The 15,017-nt window shown below is 40.0% G+C and overlaps 1 protein-coding gene across 3 annotated transcripts in view; it reads right to left on the minus strand.

Moving 5' to 3' along the window:
* Positions 1-14,725, minus strand: part of SH3YL1 (SH3 and SYLF domain containing 1) — a 48,835-nt gene extending 34,110 nt beyond the window's left edge. For all 3 annotated transcript variants that reach the window (XM_050894311.1, XM_050894310.1, XM_050894312.1), the window contains exons 1-5: positions 14,670-14,725; positions 6,269-6,379; positions 5,135-5,248; positions 4,570-4,634; positions 1,305-1,417 (exon numbers count right to left, since the gene is read on the minus strand). In XM_050894311.1, coding sequence (XP_050750268.1) covers positions 1,305-1,417; positions 4,570-4,634; positions 5,135-5,248; positions 6,269-6,379; position 14,670 — 404 coding nt within the window. In that variant the 5' untranslated portion in view covers positions 14,671-14,725. The remainder of the gene's footprint in view (positions 1-1,304; positions 1,418-4,569; positions 4,635-5,134; positions 5,249-6,268; positions 6,380-14,669) is intronic.
* Positions 14,726-15,017: the final 292 nt, after the last annotated feature.

The following is a 15,017-nucleotide window of genomic DNA, read 5'->3' on the forward strand; positions in this document are numbered from 1 at the left end:
TCATCCACAAACTTGAAGAGTATATTTTGCATCTGCTCCTCCAGGTCACTGATAAAAATATCAAGCAGGAGAGGTCCCAGAAGAGCGTCCCAAGGAATTCCAGAGAAACCTGGCTTCTGAGTACAACATGAATCATTTACCACTATTCTTCAAGCCTGATGATCTGGTTTTTCACCTGTTTGCTAGTCTGCCCCACCCTGACACCTAGGCAACAATGTCCCGGCTTGGACACAGAGATGTTGCAGGACAGCATACTGAATGTCTTTGCAAAGCAGATGACGTTCACTGCCCTCCCCTGATCCACAGATCTCTCTCATCTGTGGAACAGGTATCATCTTATCCTTTTATTTTGTCAGAAAAGATGAAAAACCATCAGTAAAAACCTCATCATTAAAAAAAAAAAAAAAGCATAAGGAGGCCCATGTCCCATGAGCAGAGTCTGACGCAACTGGGCTTGGTAAGCCTCGAGAAGAGAAGACTTAGGGGGAACCTAACAGCAGCCTTCAAGTATCTATGAAGAGGCAATCAAGAATATGAAGCCAGGCTCTTTATAGAAGTGTATGGTGGAAGGATAAAAAGCTATGGACATAAATTGAAAAAAGAAATGTTTTGACTGGATGTAAGCCAAAACTTTTCACCATGAGGACAGGTGAACAGTAGAGCAGGTTGCCCAGAGAGCCTAAGCAGTCTCCATCTTTGGAGGTTTTCAAGACCCAACTGGAATAAAGGCTTGAGGAACCTGATCTGAAGTCATAACAGACCTTGCTTTGAACAGGAGGTTGGAGTAGAGATCTCATAAGGTCCCTTCCAAGTTAAATTATTCTGTGATTATACCACCTCATCCTTCAAAGTATGCTGGCTTAACCACTTAATGTTTAAAAGTAATTATTTGGTGTGGTTTTTATTTACTGTCAGGCAGATCTGTGGTGACAGAAAGCACAGACCCATAGGTTAATGAAAATAATATTGTCAGGCACAGTAGCACCTGTGCTCTTTATTGAGCCTAGCCAAGCAGTCTCCTGCAAAAGGAGAACAAATCTCAGAACGCTTTCCCTCTACCAATAAATGCCTTTATCAGGAAAGAAAAAAAAAAAAAAAGGCAAAAAAAAAGGCAACAAGTGACTGAAAAGGTGTAACACTACAAGAACAACATGGTCTAGTCAACATACAGGTTGCCCAGGTTGTTTTGTAACATATCAAAAAAAGCCACACTAATGTTTATATATAGCTTTAAAAACTAACTTCCATATTTAATTCTACCCCATATTTAAATCTACCTCATATTAGGAAAGTATTTTACTCACCTCCCCAGAGGTCCAATTGCCACAGTAAGATTTCCTCCAAGCGTAAGATTCCCTCCTTTGGCAAAAGCATCTACTGCTCTTTCATGATTCAATATTATCACTAAGTCTGAAACCTACAAAATATCAAATAAAAGTACTATGCTTTTTACTAAGAAAGTTAGAATGGCACAGGAGAAGTATCTTCCGTTTTGCAGGAAAACAGGTGGGAGTATCAAAGATATTCCCTTCTGCAAATGAAATCTAGCTCCAGATTTATCAAGGTTTTAAGTCAAGTGAGAATCTCTCATTCTTACAGAGAATTACTTCCTTTCTTATAAAGGATTCTTTTGAAACAGTTTTCATAACAAAGTTGATTCTTTTTCTGCAAGGTATTTTGAAACTAAGAATCCTTTCACCTACTTTTTAAATCAATTTGACTGATTCTTTTCCAAGTGCTGATATGGTCAGTATGTGATAAACAACAGCTGTAACAGAAATCCTATTTTAATTCAAAATTTCCTTATTAACAAATTTTTATTTTCTATGGCTTTTGCTAACAATTATGAAGGCAATTGCAGATGTGAAGAGAGATCAGATTAAGAAAATCCTTCCATAATTGAATTAACAACAGCAAGACAGAACTTAGTAAACAAAAATTACTGTTGAAAGAATAAACAGCAAAAAGGATACAGGTTTTCCCATTATTGACAAAATTTTATTTTCTTGACAGAAAATTAGGGGTTTAATACATATATGTGTATATATATGAATTAATATTTAATTTGTTAACACTTGAATATATGAGATGTAGCCAGTTTCTTCAAGAAACTATTAAACCAAACAACTGAAGAGCTAACAAAATATTTTTGAGAGATTCAAATGCAAAATGGACAAAAAGGAAAATCACTATTTTTAAAAGACTTTATTTGCCTGGATTGTGACACAAAATGCATGTACCAAAGAACTTCTACTACTATTTAAGGTGATGCCTATTACCATCAGTACTGTAAAACTATAACTCTATTTGATTTAACAAGTTTCAATAAAAGTCTCCTACAACTCTTTTCCCTAACCAGGAAGAATTTTAAAGAAGCAAAAAGTCTTTCAAACACAAGCATGATCCTATAAAGGTCACTCTGTCTTACCTGAAAGCTCAGTAAACACACTACATGTATTAAAATACTGCAGCAGTACCAGCCTGTTCAACAGAGTAGATTACACTTTTGTAACTTACTGTGATGGATTACCTTTTCAACAGATATCTTGACTACTCAAGGACTACTGTACCTGATCTTTCATCTGATGGACTTGACTGAAAGCCAGGTTCAGAAAAAACTTTCAACTTACCCCAAATTCCAAACAGTGACAGCAGGGAATACAAGAGGAAATACCAGATTACTTGCAAAACAAGGCTGGCCCAGAAGTATTGCACGTAGCACAACAGAGGCCTTTGTTATTAGACCCCTGGTAACCTCCACCCCATCCCGAACAAAAGATGGCTGACATGAGTAGTTTCTGAATCATCCATGGATGGAGAGAGAATGTAATTCAGGATGCTGCTACCTCCTCTTACCCATTAGCTAAAGCTAAATGAATCCATAGTGAGAAAACCTTCAAGGAAAGCATTTAGATGAATTTTAAAATTGGTCTTCAGTTTGAGGTACCAAGTTGTTTACTATGACTTCTGAAGTCTGTGATTTCCTTCTTTTTTAAAACCACCCTTAAGTACCACTACAACTATGCCAACTATAATCTCTCCTACAGGAATAATATTCAACCAATGTCTACAAGGTTTAAGTTTATATATGACTAAAAGAATGTTGAAATTAGACTCTGGGCTCCTAAGCCACTTAGGTATTTCTGAATAGCATCTCTTCTCTAGAAGAAATAAATAAGATTGTGTTATAACAACGTCAGTAAGGAAACAGTGTTTTGTAAGCTGACTAAAATTTCAAATGAAGGGCACAATATTGCTTAGAAAAAACACCCTCTCAGAAATAGCTTCTGTACTGAAATTATTTAAGTATCAATAGTAAATGGTTACATTATCTAAAATATCAGATGGAGATGATTACAGGAAAAGTTTCATAGATTAATCAAAGTACATGAAGAGTCTGTTTCATTGTCATAAAAGCAACAACAACAACAAAAAAGCAAACCACCAGACCCTGGGGCTCAAACTCAATGTTTTGTAATGAATTCAGATCCTGCATTCAGGAAAACCAAAGAAAAATCCCTACAAAAATTAATAATTTTGTATTCACAGCATCCTTTAAAAAGTGCACAGCAATAATGCCCGAGATCACACAGTGAACAATGAGGATACAATAAAATATCGATCTGTTGCTCATTACGTGAGTGCTGGCTGACTGGCTGTCAGGAAAGGATTGCTGCTTAGTTGTACAAGACACACTGGGGGCTGGCATGGACCACCCAGATCAGCTATGCATGGATTCTTCTGAAGAGCAGAACGCCCATAGCAAGAGATCTTGTTGGCAGCATACTGTTACTTTGATTTGCTTTGGGAATCACCAGAACAGAAGCTAAACAGAAGGACAAAAGAAGGACAGGAGTGGAGGCTAGCGTGGCAAAGAGGGGGAAAGATGGAAACAAACAAAGGTCAAGGAGCTGTGAGTAAGAAGAGACGGGAAGCAGAGGCAGAGCTCTGTCAGGGCTCAGATCAACAGGATTTCTCTGAACTTGTTGAGAGTCCCTTACTTAACCATTTCTACTGGCTGGAAACTGGCTCATTTTCTGTAGCATTCCTTCAGAGGAGGCACCATCAGTTTTGGTGTTCCCAAACTGAAGGGTGAAGTCAGTAATCACAAGTTTGAGTGCGAAATGCATGAAGTACAGTAACATTAGCTAGGCTCCAGTTTACTCCACCTTCAATTCCTTTCACTCTTTCTTGCCAGATGGAGTCTTTGTGCTCTTTAACAAAGCATTTGATAGAGTATTAAGTATAGGATACTTTTAATTAACTCTAATTGGCTTATACGTGAACATCAACAGGAAGCTTTCCATAAGGGAAAAATTCAGTCTGCTAGAAGTGAGAAATCGAGGAAATAGCTGTTATGTCATTTCTTTTCATTTAAATCTCTTCAAGCAATTAGACTGATAGGATCAAAACACCTATTTTGTTTGTCTTGCAAAAATGAATTTTATGATAGCTTTTTTACACAGAAAAATAGATTGTACTCTCTCACTAACATTTAGATCTTTGTCAATGCATCTTAATTTCTTGCAAAAAAAGTTACCAACAAGTATTTCAAATGCAAAATTATACCTCAATTCCAATTTCAAATCCACCACCAAGGCCAGCAATTCCTATTGCAGAAGGAGCAGACCAGGCTGTCATGCAAAACAAGACAAATTTACAGAATTTTTACCACATGTTACAAGAAATACTCATTTTATTATTACAGTTAAAAAATGCTAAAAAATTCTCTATTTAAAACTCTGTTCAAAACCACTACAATGGAATCGCATAACTATACTGGTTTATCCCACAGGAAGGAATTTAAGAAATACAAACCCTCGTGACCTAAACAAATCTTTGTTATAAATTATTTATCATACAGTTGTCCATAATTGGATATAAACCATTCTTCTAATGAGTTTTAAACTATACGCTTTTATATTTCATCCTTTTCTACAAAGATACTGAAAGCATTTACATCTGGTCAAAAGTAGGTACAAAATTTGGAAAACAGCTTTCAAACCAAACATTGTTACCTACTGGCTTGACTCTTTACACATCTCATGTTTTTTGCTATAAAAAGAAATAATGAACAAAATTTTTTTTTTCTTTTAATTCTCCCATGAAGTACAAAAGGAAAATATCCACTTACTTCCATTAGGAAGACGAGCTAATACAATTCCACTTCCGCCTCGAGCGGTCAGCAAAAATCCAGCTTTGATAACGGACAAAACTGCAAGGCCTTTGGCTTTAGCTATTACATGAGCTGAAACGGCAAAATCATTTATTCAAGATATTGTAAGAGAAGTTCTAAGAGAAGGGGAAAATAAAATGCTACATTTAACAATTTTGAACACATAAGAGTCAAATAATCAAAGCAAAAGCTTAAAGAAAACTGCAAAAAAGCTGAACTGATAATGATGCCTCCACTCCATAGTCAACCACTAAGCTAGTCACAGGTCACATTAGCCTGTGCTGATCTCTACACTGTCACAACCGCTTCAGCTATCCCAGTTAGCTCATACAGAATTAGTTTGCTTATTGCCACAAACATTGTATGTGAGTACCCTTAGCAAGATAAAGAGGCAGTGAATAGTTGACATCCACGTCTCTACAGATTTTTGGAGGAGAGGAGTCTGAATTTAAATCACAGTGACACACAGCAGCCTAATCAGCTTATATCATTAGACAGTGTTTGTGGCAAATAAAGTGTCATCATCTTGCAAGTCTTATTACAGACCTTCTGCAACACAATAGTTACAAATTCAAAGCCACAACCAGCAACACCAGATGAAGGAAGACACTAGGAGAAACACAGAATAACAATTGCAAAAATAAAGAGGACAGCAGCAAATAAGAGTGCTTAATCAGTATCAAAGGAGAAATGCAGCCTGATCTTTCCTTCAACTTATTTTCATCTAGCTAATCTTAATAAACACAGATATTCAAGAACTAGAGCTACTATTCCAGGTTCTCCCTTAAGAACAGACATTCACAGGGTGAGCATAAGACAGTCCATCCACCCCAGAGAGAAGCCTTCCTGTGCAGATACCCTGTGGTTGTAAACTTGCAAAAGATCTCTCCCAGTAAGTAATGTCTGGCTAGAATACAGCAAACTGAACCCCTTTACTTCCAAAATGTTTCCACAAAAGTTACGCCACCCCAGATCTTCATTCCTCTCTAAGTTATGGTCAGTGAAAACAGATGGAATTGGTAAAGAGAGCATGATTGCAACACAGGGGAGTGCTGGAGGTTTTAGCTGAATCAAAACATTTTCTTTACTCACGAGGTATGATTTTATCTGGTCCATTTCTGGAAGTTATTTCTGTAAATTCTCGTAATATTTTAGCTGCCTTTTTAGCTTCTGACTTCAGGTTGGAAGGTATAGGGTTATTCACTGTAAAACATGAAAGAAATAAGAAATTATATCTATGGTCAGTTTGGGATAGCTTATATAAAAATAAAACAGTGTAATTTGCATGGGAAAACTGATTCTTTACAAATAAAGAGTAAACCAAACAAATGGGGAAACAGCAAATATAAGAAACAATCTTCTGCATCAGACCCATATTTTGTCTCTGATGGTTGTAACCGAAGACGTCACTCAGGAAGAGCACACAAGCTGGGTTCTTTTCTGCAATCTGTTCCCCTTGTAGTTCCTCAGAATCCACACTGGTAACAGCAAGGATGTTGGAGATACATCCTCAGTTGTTCCTGTTAATATTTATTTATGGGCTTGTTGCATATGAATTTGTCTAATACCTTTCCAAACCTGCTGATACTCTTTGCCTCCAGAACTCCTGCACCAGCAGTTCACTACCTGCTACTTAAAGAAACACTTGATCTATTTTAAATTAATCTACTAGTAACAGTGAACGCTTGCTAGTTCAAGTCTCATGAATTCTGGTGAACAGCTACTGCATTCAACTTATCCACTACCTTCATGCTTTTATAAATAGCCACAGCCCCCAAGCCTTCTCCACTTCTTCAGGAGTCCCAGCCTTCTTAGTCTCTCCTCAAGGTAGTTGCTCCATCACTCTCATCACTCTAATTGCTCTTCTCTGTACCACCATGAACTCTGCTGTCCTTCAAACCGGCAACTGTTGACCAATGAACACTAAAAGGTTAACATGTCTTCAGGAGATTTCTTACAGAGCTAAACTTGCAGCATGTTCTGAAAGTGAACAAAATTCTGTTTCAGACTAAGAAATTGCCTTTAGAAATCTACTTTCTGTTGAAGGGCTTATCAATATTTTCTCTCCAATGTGATCCAACATAAGCACCTCTGCAGATTTCAACTGAGAAAAAAGCAGGGATTAGGGATAGATTATGTTTGCTTTATAAAGCTGTAGACTACGGTAGCAAACACAAAAAATCTTGAAATTTACCCCCCAAATCCACGAGATCATAAATGCTACAGAAGACTGTTGATTCGATTTAGATCTACCAGATCTGCTGTCATTAATCGACTACTGAACAGAATCAAGTATTGTAAGATATTCATATTCTGCAACAGTATAAATACCACTTTATGTATGAATAGTAATGTTTCACCTGTAGATTTGCAAAAAGAGGCCTTATTGCAGATAAAAAGATATGAGTTCATCTTGATTTTTACATCTACTAAAACCCATCAAAGCTATCACTTAAATTATTCTTGTTTTCCTGTCTGGACATATTAACATCCACCATTTCCAAGTTTATCAGCAACAAATTGTCCCAACAACATGTGAATATATTGTCAGACCAAAGATGCATCTAGCCTCATGTCTCCTCTCTGAAAAGAACTAGCGACAGTATTTCCATAAAATTCCACTGTTCTTAAATTCACAAAAGCATAGAAAAGGCCATGCATAGAGAAACAACTTTCAGTCAAAAAAAGTGGCCTAGTTTTTTAATTGGTGTTCCCTGAACATTCATTCACCTCTTCACTCTGGGCAACATTCCTACCCAAAACCATTAAGGTGAGGACTAAATAAATTTTGAGATTAAATCAATGAAGCTTGGAAAGCAATTCAGCTCAGACTAAGTGAAATGCCTAGCGGCAAGTCAGCCAAGTTTCTGTCCAGGCTCCATTGACTAGAATAGGAATTACACGTCTACTTTTCAAAGTGAAGTATATTCCTCTTGTATGTTCTCCAAGCAAGAAGGAAGATTCCCAGAACAAGAGAGATTTTGACAGCTGAGTCTCTGAACTAGCTTCCCCATGAAAGCTTGTAGCAACATTTGGCTTTGGTGAAAACGCAGCAGGTATAACATTGGAGAGTTTGAAGTGACAGCAGACATCAGAAGGTTGTGCAGAAATATCAGCCTCTCTGTGAACAGAAGGAAATAAATGCATAGAATGCAACAGACTCTAAACTGCATTGCGGTAACAGAGAGAAGACATACTAATCTATCTCCTAATCATCCCTTCTGTTTTCAGAAAGTTAAGATGATGGCCAAGTGCCCGTGTGTGAAAGGATGAGGGAAGGTGAAGCTCTAAACTCTAAGAGCTCAGGACCTTCAGAAAAAGCTATTGGTATGTGCAATTTTCTCTGACTGTTAAGGCACTAAAATTGTAAGCCAGCTCGCAGGAGTTTTGAACATGTGTTTCTTCCTTGGTTCACTAGGCTGGAACCTGGCTACACGGACACAGCAAGAAGAAAGACCAGTGTAGCCCAAACAAAACATGAACAGACAACTGCTTTTGGTAGATTAACAAACCAGGCTGGAGCAAATGTCTCCATCACTTCTGTTGTTTGTACTTGACATTGCATTTTCAAGGTCAGAGGAGAAACATGACCAGCATGTCGTAAGAGAAAAATAGGAAGATTTTTGCTTTTGTATGGAGATACATTGAGGCAGTCTCAAAAAGCATATTGCAACACCGTTCTTCTCAAGAAGGCACGAATAATACACTTTTAGCATATTATAACTTATAATTAATATTTTAACACACAGTGCATGTCCGTTTGCATCATCAGGTGAACACTTTTGTATGTAGGTTTTTACTTAAGATACTTTATAAGTCTAGAGGTCTCAATTTTGGGGAGGGTCACCTACCCATTCTACCCAAGATACACATTTCATGAAGATACACTTCATTTTAACTGTGGTAAAATGCACATTTACGTGCCTGACCATGCGGGACTCAGAGCAAAGTGATCAAGACAATGAAAATAAGACATGTGCACACTGGAGATAAAAAAACATTGCAGAGATAAAAAAACATCACGGAGCAAAAGCAAGCATTATCCAGCTTCTAGATTACACAGAAATAAAATAAACTTCTGTGCTCCTCTCACTCTCCTCTTCCTTATCTTTGCATGCATTCCTTGCCTAAACAGACAAAACCATAAGTGGGATTTCTGGGACATCAAAAATGGTTTAAACTTCTGTTCACCTATCAAATTGTCCTCTTCCCCCTCAAGCTTACCTTAGGATTTGAACTGTAAAATTATTTTCTTAAAAACTGATTTAATATTGCAAGTCTATTGAACAGCTGTTATAGAAATATCTGCTTTTTAATAAAAATACCATATGAAATACTTAGAAACAAGCAGAAGTTCCATGTTCAGTTTACCTGTTCAGTAACAGAAGGAATAATTCTGTAGCACTGTCTTCACTATTAGCTTTTAAGTATGCATATATAATTGTCTGTTTTGTATTCAACTAATGCTCAGGAAAGAGGTAACCAGGAGCAATAAGACAATAATATCTATCAGGAGGATATACTGACTGATGGATTTGGAATGCCATGACCAGCGAATGCTCAGCTGGGAGCAAGCTTCATTTGCACTCCTGCTTGTTGTTGAAAGGAGAAGATATTGAGCATATGTGAGTCAGCAACACAAACCCCATGGGGGAATATCACACCAAAATTGATTAACTGCTTAATTTGTAAGCTGATGAGGCAAGTGCGTCAGCCTCTAATTTACATTCTGACTAACAGTAATAATGTGTTGGCTGAACATTTGGTGAAATTATCTGAGCAAGGTGTAATAAAGAATAAATAAAGCCTTTTTACTTAAAAGCTATAACTAATTCTGATATAATCAAAATTCTGCTGAATATGAACAGATGAAATAAAGCATGGTAGTGTTATGAGGACCTGAACATCAAAAGTACAGTTTCAAAGAAGATTGATGATAAAGTGGAGACAAAGCCTCACATGCAGATTTCACACATGTTGCCCATGTATATATGAGCTTTGAAGTATTTGGTGGAAGGTGGTTTTGAGTTTTTTTGGTTACAAAAAGAAGAAAAAACAATGGCAAATACCTTCTACGAGCCTCAGACAGTAATTCAGTCTTCACTTCCACTTCACTAAAAGTTCAGAAACAGCACAAGAATACATTAAAGCATAGCTGATTTTCAAATACCCATGGTTATAGCAGCAACATCAATGCTAAAAAGCTTGTATGAACAGAGAACATTAAAAAAAATGATTAAGAACATTCATAAACACGAGAACTAGCATAGTCAACAAAGGTTAAAGAAGAACATCTAATGGGAAAGAGAAACCTGAAAAGCAAGACAGTGCAGTGTTGGAAAAGAGCCTAAACAAGAGATTTCAATTCAGCATTACAATTAAAGAGATGAATGTAATTTTGGTTTCACAAATGCGTAACATCGTGGTACTGTGGTAGCCAGCTCCAGCCTTGGGATTCATCTGGTACTTGGAATTCCTAGAACAGCATGCAAGGTGTGCATCGTAAGCATTTTGCCTAACCCAAGAAAGTGAAGCGATATAGAGCAGTGGATGACAAGCAGCAGACTATGTTAAACATGTCTCCACCAGTCTCTCTCCATTTACTAATTCCAACACTTGAAGCCAATGGTAGACAGCAAAGCAGCCAGGTCAATGAAATGTCAAAAAAAGATCTGTGGAGTCCAAGGAAATAGTGGCAGAAGTTGAAAAGGAACCTGAAGGAAAAGGATGGAATAAAATAAAGGCAATAACCGCTGCCTTTAGTTGAAACCCAGCAGACTTCTGTTGTCAGAGCCTGAGCTCCTTACTCCTGGTTTTGGAGCCAACAGCAACAAGCAGATACTGTCTCCTCGAGACTCCAAGGAGGATGAAAGAGGAAAGCCTCAGAATGTGCACTTTGATCATCCTGCTGGAAAGCACTAATGGTATGGCAAAAAGGAGTCTAGGAAAGCAGTAGCAGGGAATGAGAAAGTAGCAATTATTAACACAGAGGTTCATGCCAATTGTCTATGTTGTACAATTCTGCCATAGGCACCTGGAGAACAGCAAGGGAGACAGAAGGCAACAGAAGAGACATCAGTGTAAGGCAATGGAAGCAAGTTGAGAAGGAGAAAAACAGGGTCTCTCTGTACAGTGAAGCCTTACACTAATCTCAGGTATTTCTACCCTGCTCCTCATCACTTGCATTCCTGAAATTTTACCAACTTTCATGCAGTACTGTTCCTCAACAAGCCTGGTGTGAGTAGTTAGTGCTATGTCAGAGACAGCAAGAGTCATGTCAGGGTACAAGTACTACAGCAGGAACTACATGGCCTTGCAAAGTGGCAGCTGAGCTGCACTGGAAGACTCTAATGTGTGCTTTCACAACCGACATAGCTGAACAATGCACTTAAAAGAAAAATGTCTTCCCTTTGTGTATGCAAGATGTTTCAACTAGGTGATGCCTCCTTATTTCTAAGGAACTGTGGCATGTGAAGACAGACGCTAACTGCCCGAGGCACAGCTGAATCAGAGGATTTGTTCCAAAAAGCACATCAGACATCCATTCAACTGCACGGGAGGCAGAGCAGTGGAACACCTGTAGCTAGAAGTCTTCAAAAATCCTTGCAATTTTTAGCAATTACAAGAATGCTAAAATCCCGAGTCCACAGTTCTACAACTGAGTTGTAGCCTTTGCACTAGGAGAGAGGATAAACACAAGAGGCTTGGGGAAGAAATCACTCAGTTTGTACAACGACAGTCAGAAAACAGCATTTTCAAGAATATAGAGACAGTGGTACGCTCTACAACAAGCACCAAAGGCAGAGTTACCCTGCGGGTTGTCTGAGACTAACAAGTGAACTCTTCCAAGAATTTGTACTGGGAGGATTGCAGGCTTTTGCTCAAAACACGCCACCACACCTATCCACCTTGCCGCCCAAGCCCTGGGAAACTGTCTACCTGAAAGCCTTTTAGCAAGTCTTTCATATACGCTTATTGTAATATGTTTGATGTGTAGTTGGTACCAAAGGGATTGGGTGCTCCCACCAAGCAAGATAAGGAGCATGACCGAAGCTAAGTAAGAGCTAGGAATTCAGTTCTGCCTGTCTCTCCTCATGTTAATACAAGAGTTGGTATGATATGTGAAACTTAGACATGAGGGTAAGGGGAAAATCCCAAAGGGAATCCCAACTTTGGCTTGCTAATTCTATTTTAATCACGAAGAATACACTTCAAGGCAATCCAAGCAGGTAAACAACTACATTAATCTTTGCACAAGAAAGCTCTAACTAAAACAAAGCTGTACTTTTCAGAAAAAAATCCTAAAACCCATCTTGTTTATCTTCTCACCAGGTACAGAAGCATACAGAGAACAAAAATGTAACAGACTACAACCCCAATGTGCACTACACAATAGCCCCATATGCTACAATAATAACCTACATGAAAAAATATTTGGGTACCTTAACAAAATACAGACTCTAGCTATTTCCTGCAGAAAATATTTAACACTTCTATCAATAAAACTGTCACTATCATTCTGACCCTCTCATTTCCCCATTTCATAGATGTCCCAATTCCCTATGTGCACATGCCATATCTAAGTTACTAATTCCCACAACGAATTAATTTCTACAATTAATCACACAAGAAACATTTCTTCAAACTAAAAGGAATGAACATTGAAAAAAAAGAAGTGTAAGTGCTTGATATTTATTTATCAAGAGTTTGAAGAGCCCTAGTTCTACCTAAGCTCTCAGACTGTCTTCTTCACAATAGCGTTTCTCTCCCACTAAGTCATACAGCCTATTCTTCATAGCAGCCTTGCACTACAGGCTCTTTTACAACAATGTAATAGATGTTTAAAGAAACCCCAAAACACAGAGAGCTTATCACATCAGAAATTGTAATTCTTAGTGGTGAGAAACCATGATACAAGACAAAGAACACTGAATCTGTTACAGTTCATTTCAAACGTATGAAGTTGACATTAACTGAAGAACGTACAGACTGTGACTCTCGACTACTGAGGGCTGAGAATGCAGAACAACGCTTAAGATAACAATCCTCCCCACTCCCCTCCCCAAGACATAGAAACATGAAATACTTTGTCTCAAAGCTAGAGCTAGGCATGTATCTACATGCAACATACACACATACAACTACCGGGTTTTATATGAACTCCGGAATGGTCTCTCAAAGCACTCACTTCTATATACAGCCTTACTTTCCCCTGACCCACAAATGCAGAGAAAGGTGGTGGTGGTGGGGAACCTACTTCCTATATTGACACCTCAAGGCACTCCACTTGATAGAAAGCAGCAATAAAGGCACTCTACACTGCTCAGGCTATATAACATGGCAGAGCTACATGTGAGAACTACACAACCGACTCATCTCGCCCTTCTCTCCTTCGTCGAGGCTGCATCTGATAACTGAGCGGTGCCATGGCCCCCCTCTGGCTCCACCACCTTGCACTCCTGACACCTGCAAGCAGACCTGTGCGGCAGCAGAGTGCTGCAGTGCATAAGGAGGGGAATGCTGAATAGAGAATCAATGTTTCTGATTACAAATCATTTCCACTGTAAAGTAAAATAAATAAATATTAAAAAACGCAGTTGTACAACTGCATTTACAAAAAAAAGTGACGTATGCAGGCCAGCATATGAAGTTGCACAAAAGGAAACGTGCTATTTGTTCCATTCCACAGAAAATATGTTATACAAGCTTTTCAGGTTGTAACAGTTAATCAGTCATCACTTTCATCTGAAAGTCACAGATTTGGCACAAAATTTAGAATCTGGCATTTAACCTCCAAAGTGCTACATTTTGACTGAAAAACAAGGCAAACAAGTCTTAAAAGCAGCAGAGGAATCCAGTCCCGGCCACACCCTGCCCTCGCCGGGCCGGTGGCCAGCGTTACAAAACCCAGCCAGGTACACGGGATATCCCAACAGATGAAGACAGATACAAAAAAAATACTCAAGCTCTTCTGGAAAGCGAAGCGCGCGTGTGCTCAACTTCACCAGCAGCCTGCTGAGGCCAACACCGTGTTTGACGCTTCTTAAATTTCTACTTGAAGGATGCACCACATGCCGCAACATTGGGCGAGAAAGGAAATCAGTAGAAAAACTAAGCGTTGCTCGCAGTGTAAGAGCACGTTTGCTTAGTTTGCGGTGAGAGCCTGACCGGCTCAGCGCGGCAGAGACCCACAGGGCAGCAACCCGAGCAGCCCGCCAAGGGCTGACTGGCCTCGTAGCGCCCTGCGCCCTTCTGGGTGGCTTCTGCAGCGACAGGGGAGGCGGGCGGCTTCCTCCCCCCCTGCCATGCCCGCCCCAGCGGCTCTCCGGACAGACGGCCGCTCGCCCGGGAGGAGAATGAGGAGGCGGCGGGCAGGATGGAGCGGGCCACCGCCTCAGCGGGCGAAGCCCCAGTGGCAGCCGAGGAGGGCGGGAGCACTCCGCCGCGGTTCGCCCCGCTAAGGAGCCCACCTGCCCCCCACGGGGATACTCACTCCTGCCCGGGCCGGGGCACCCCCGCTTCGCCTTGCCTTGCTTCGCTTCGCTTCGCCCCGCCTCTCCTCACCACGGCCGCCGCCGCCGTACTGGGCCGCGCCGGGGCGGCTCCGCCGAGCCGCGCACCTGCCGCAGGTGAGGCGGGCGGGGCCGAGGCGGCCGCCAACCGCCTGCCTGCCTGCCTGCGTGCCCCCCCCCCGCGCACGCGTGCGGCGCCGTGCCGTGCCGTGCCGTGCCCCCCCCAGTGCACACACTTGTGCCCGGTAGAGTTTCACAGTTCGCCCTTTTTTCTCAAATCAGGCAAAAAATGTAGCCGGCTGTAACAGCCGGTGCCGTAAAGCGAGGCG

This window comes from Gymnogyps californianus, chromosome 3 (genome assembly GCF_018139145.2).
Source record: "Gymnogyps californianus isolate 813 chromosome 3, ASM1813914v2, whole genome shotgun sequence".
Taxonomy (NCBI): domain Eukaryota; kingdom Metazoa; phylum Chordata; class Aves; order Accipitriformes; family Cathartidae; genus Gymnogyps; species Gymnogyps californianus.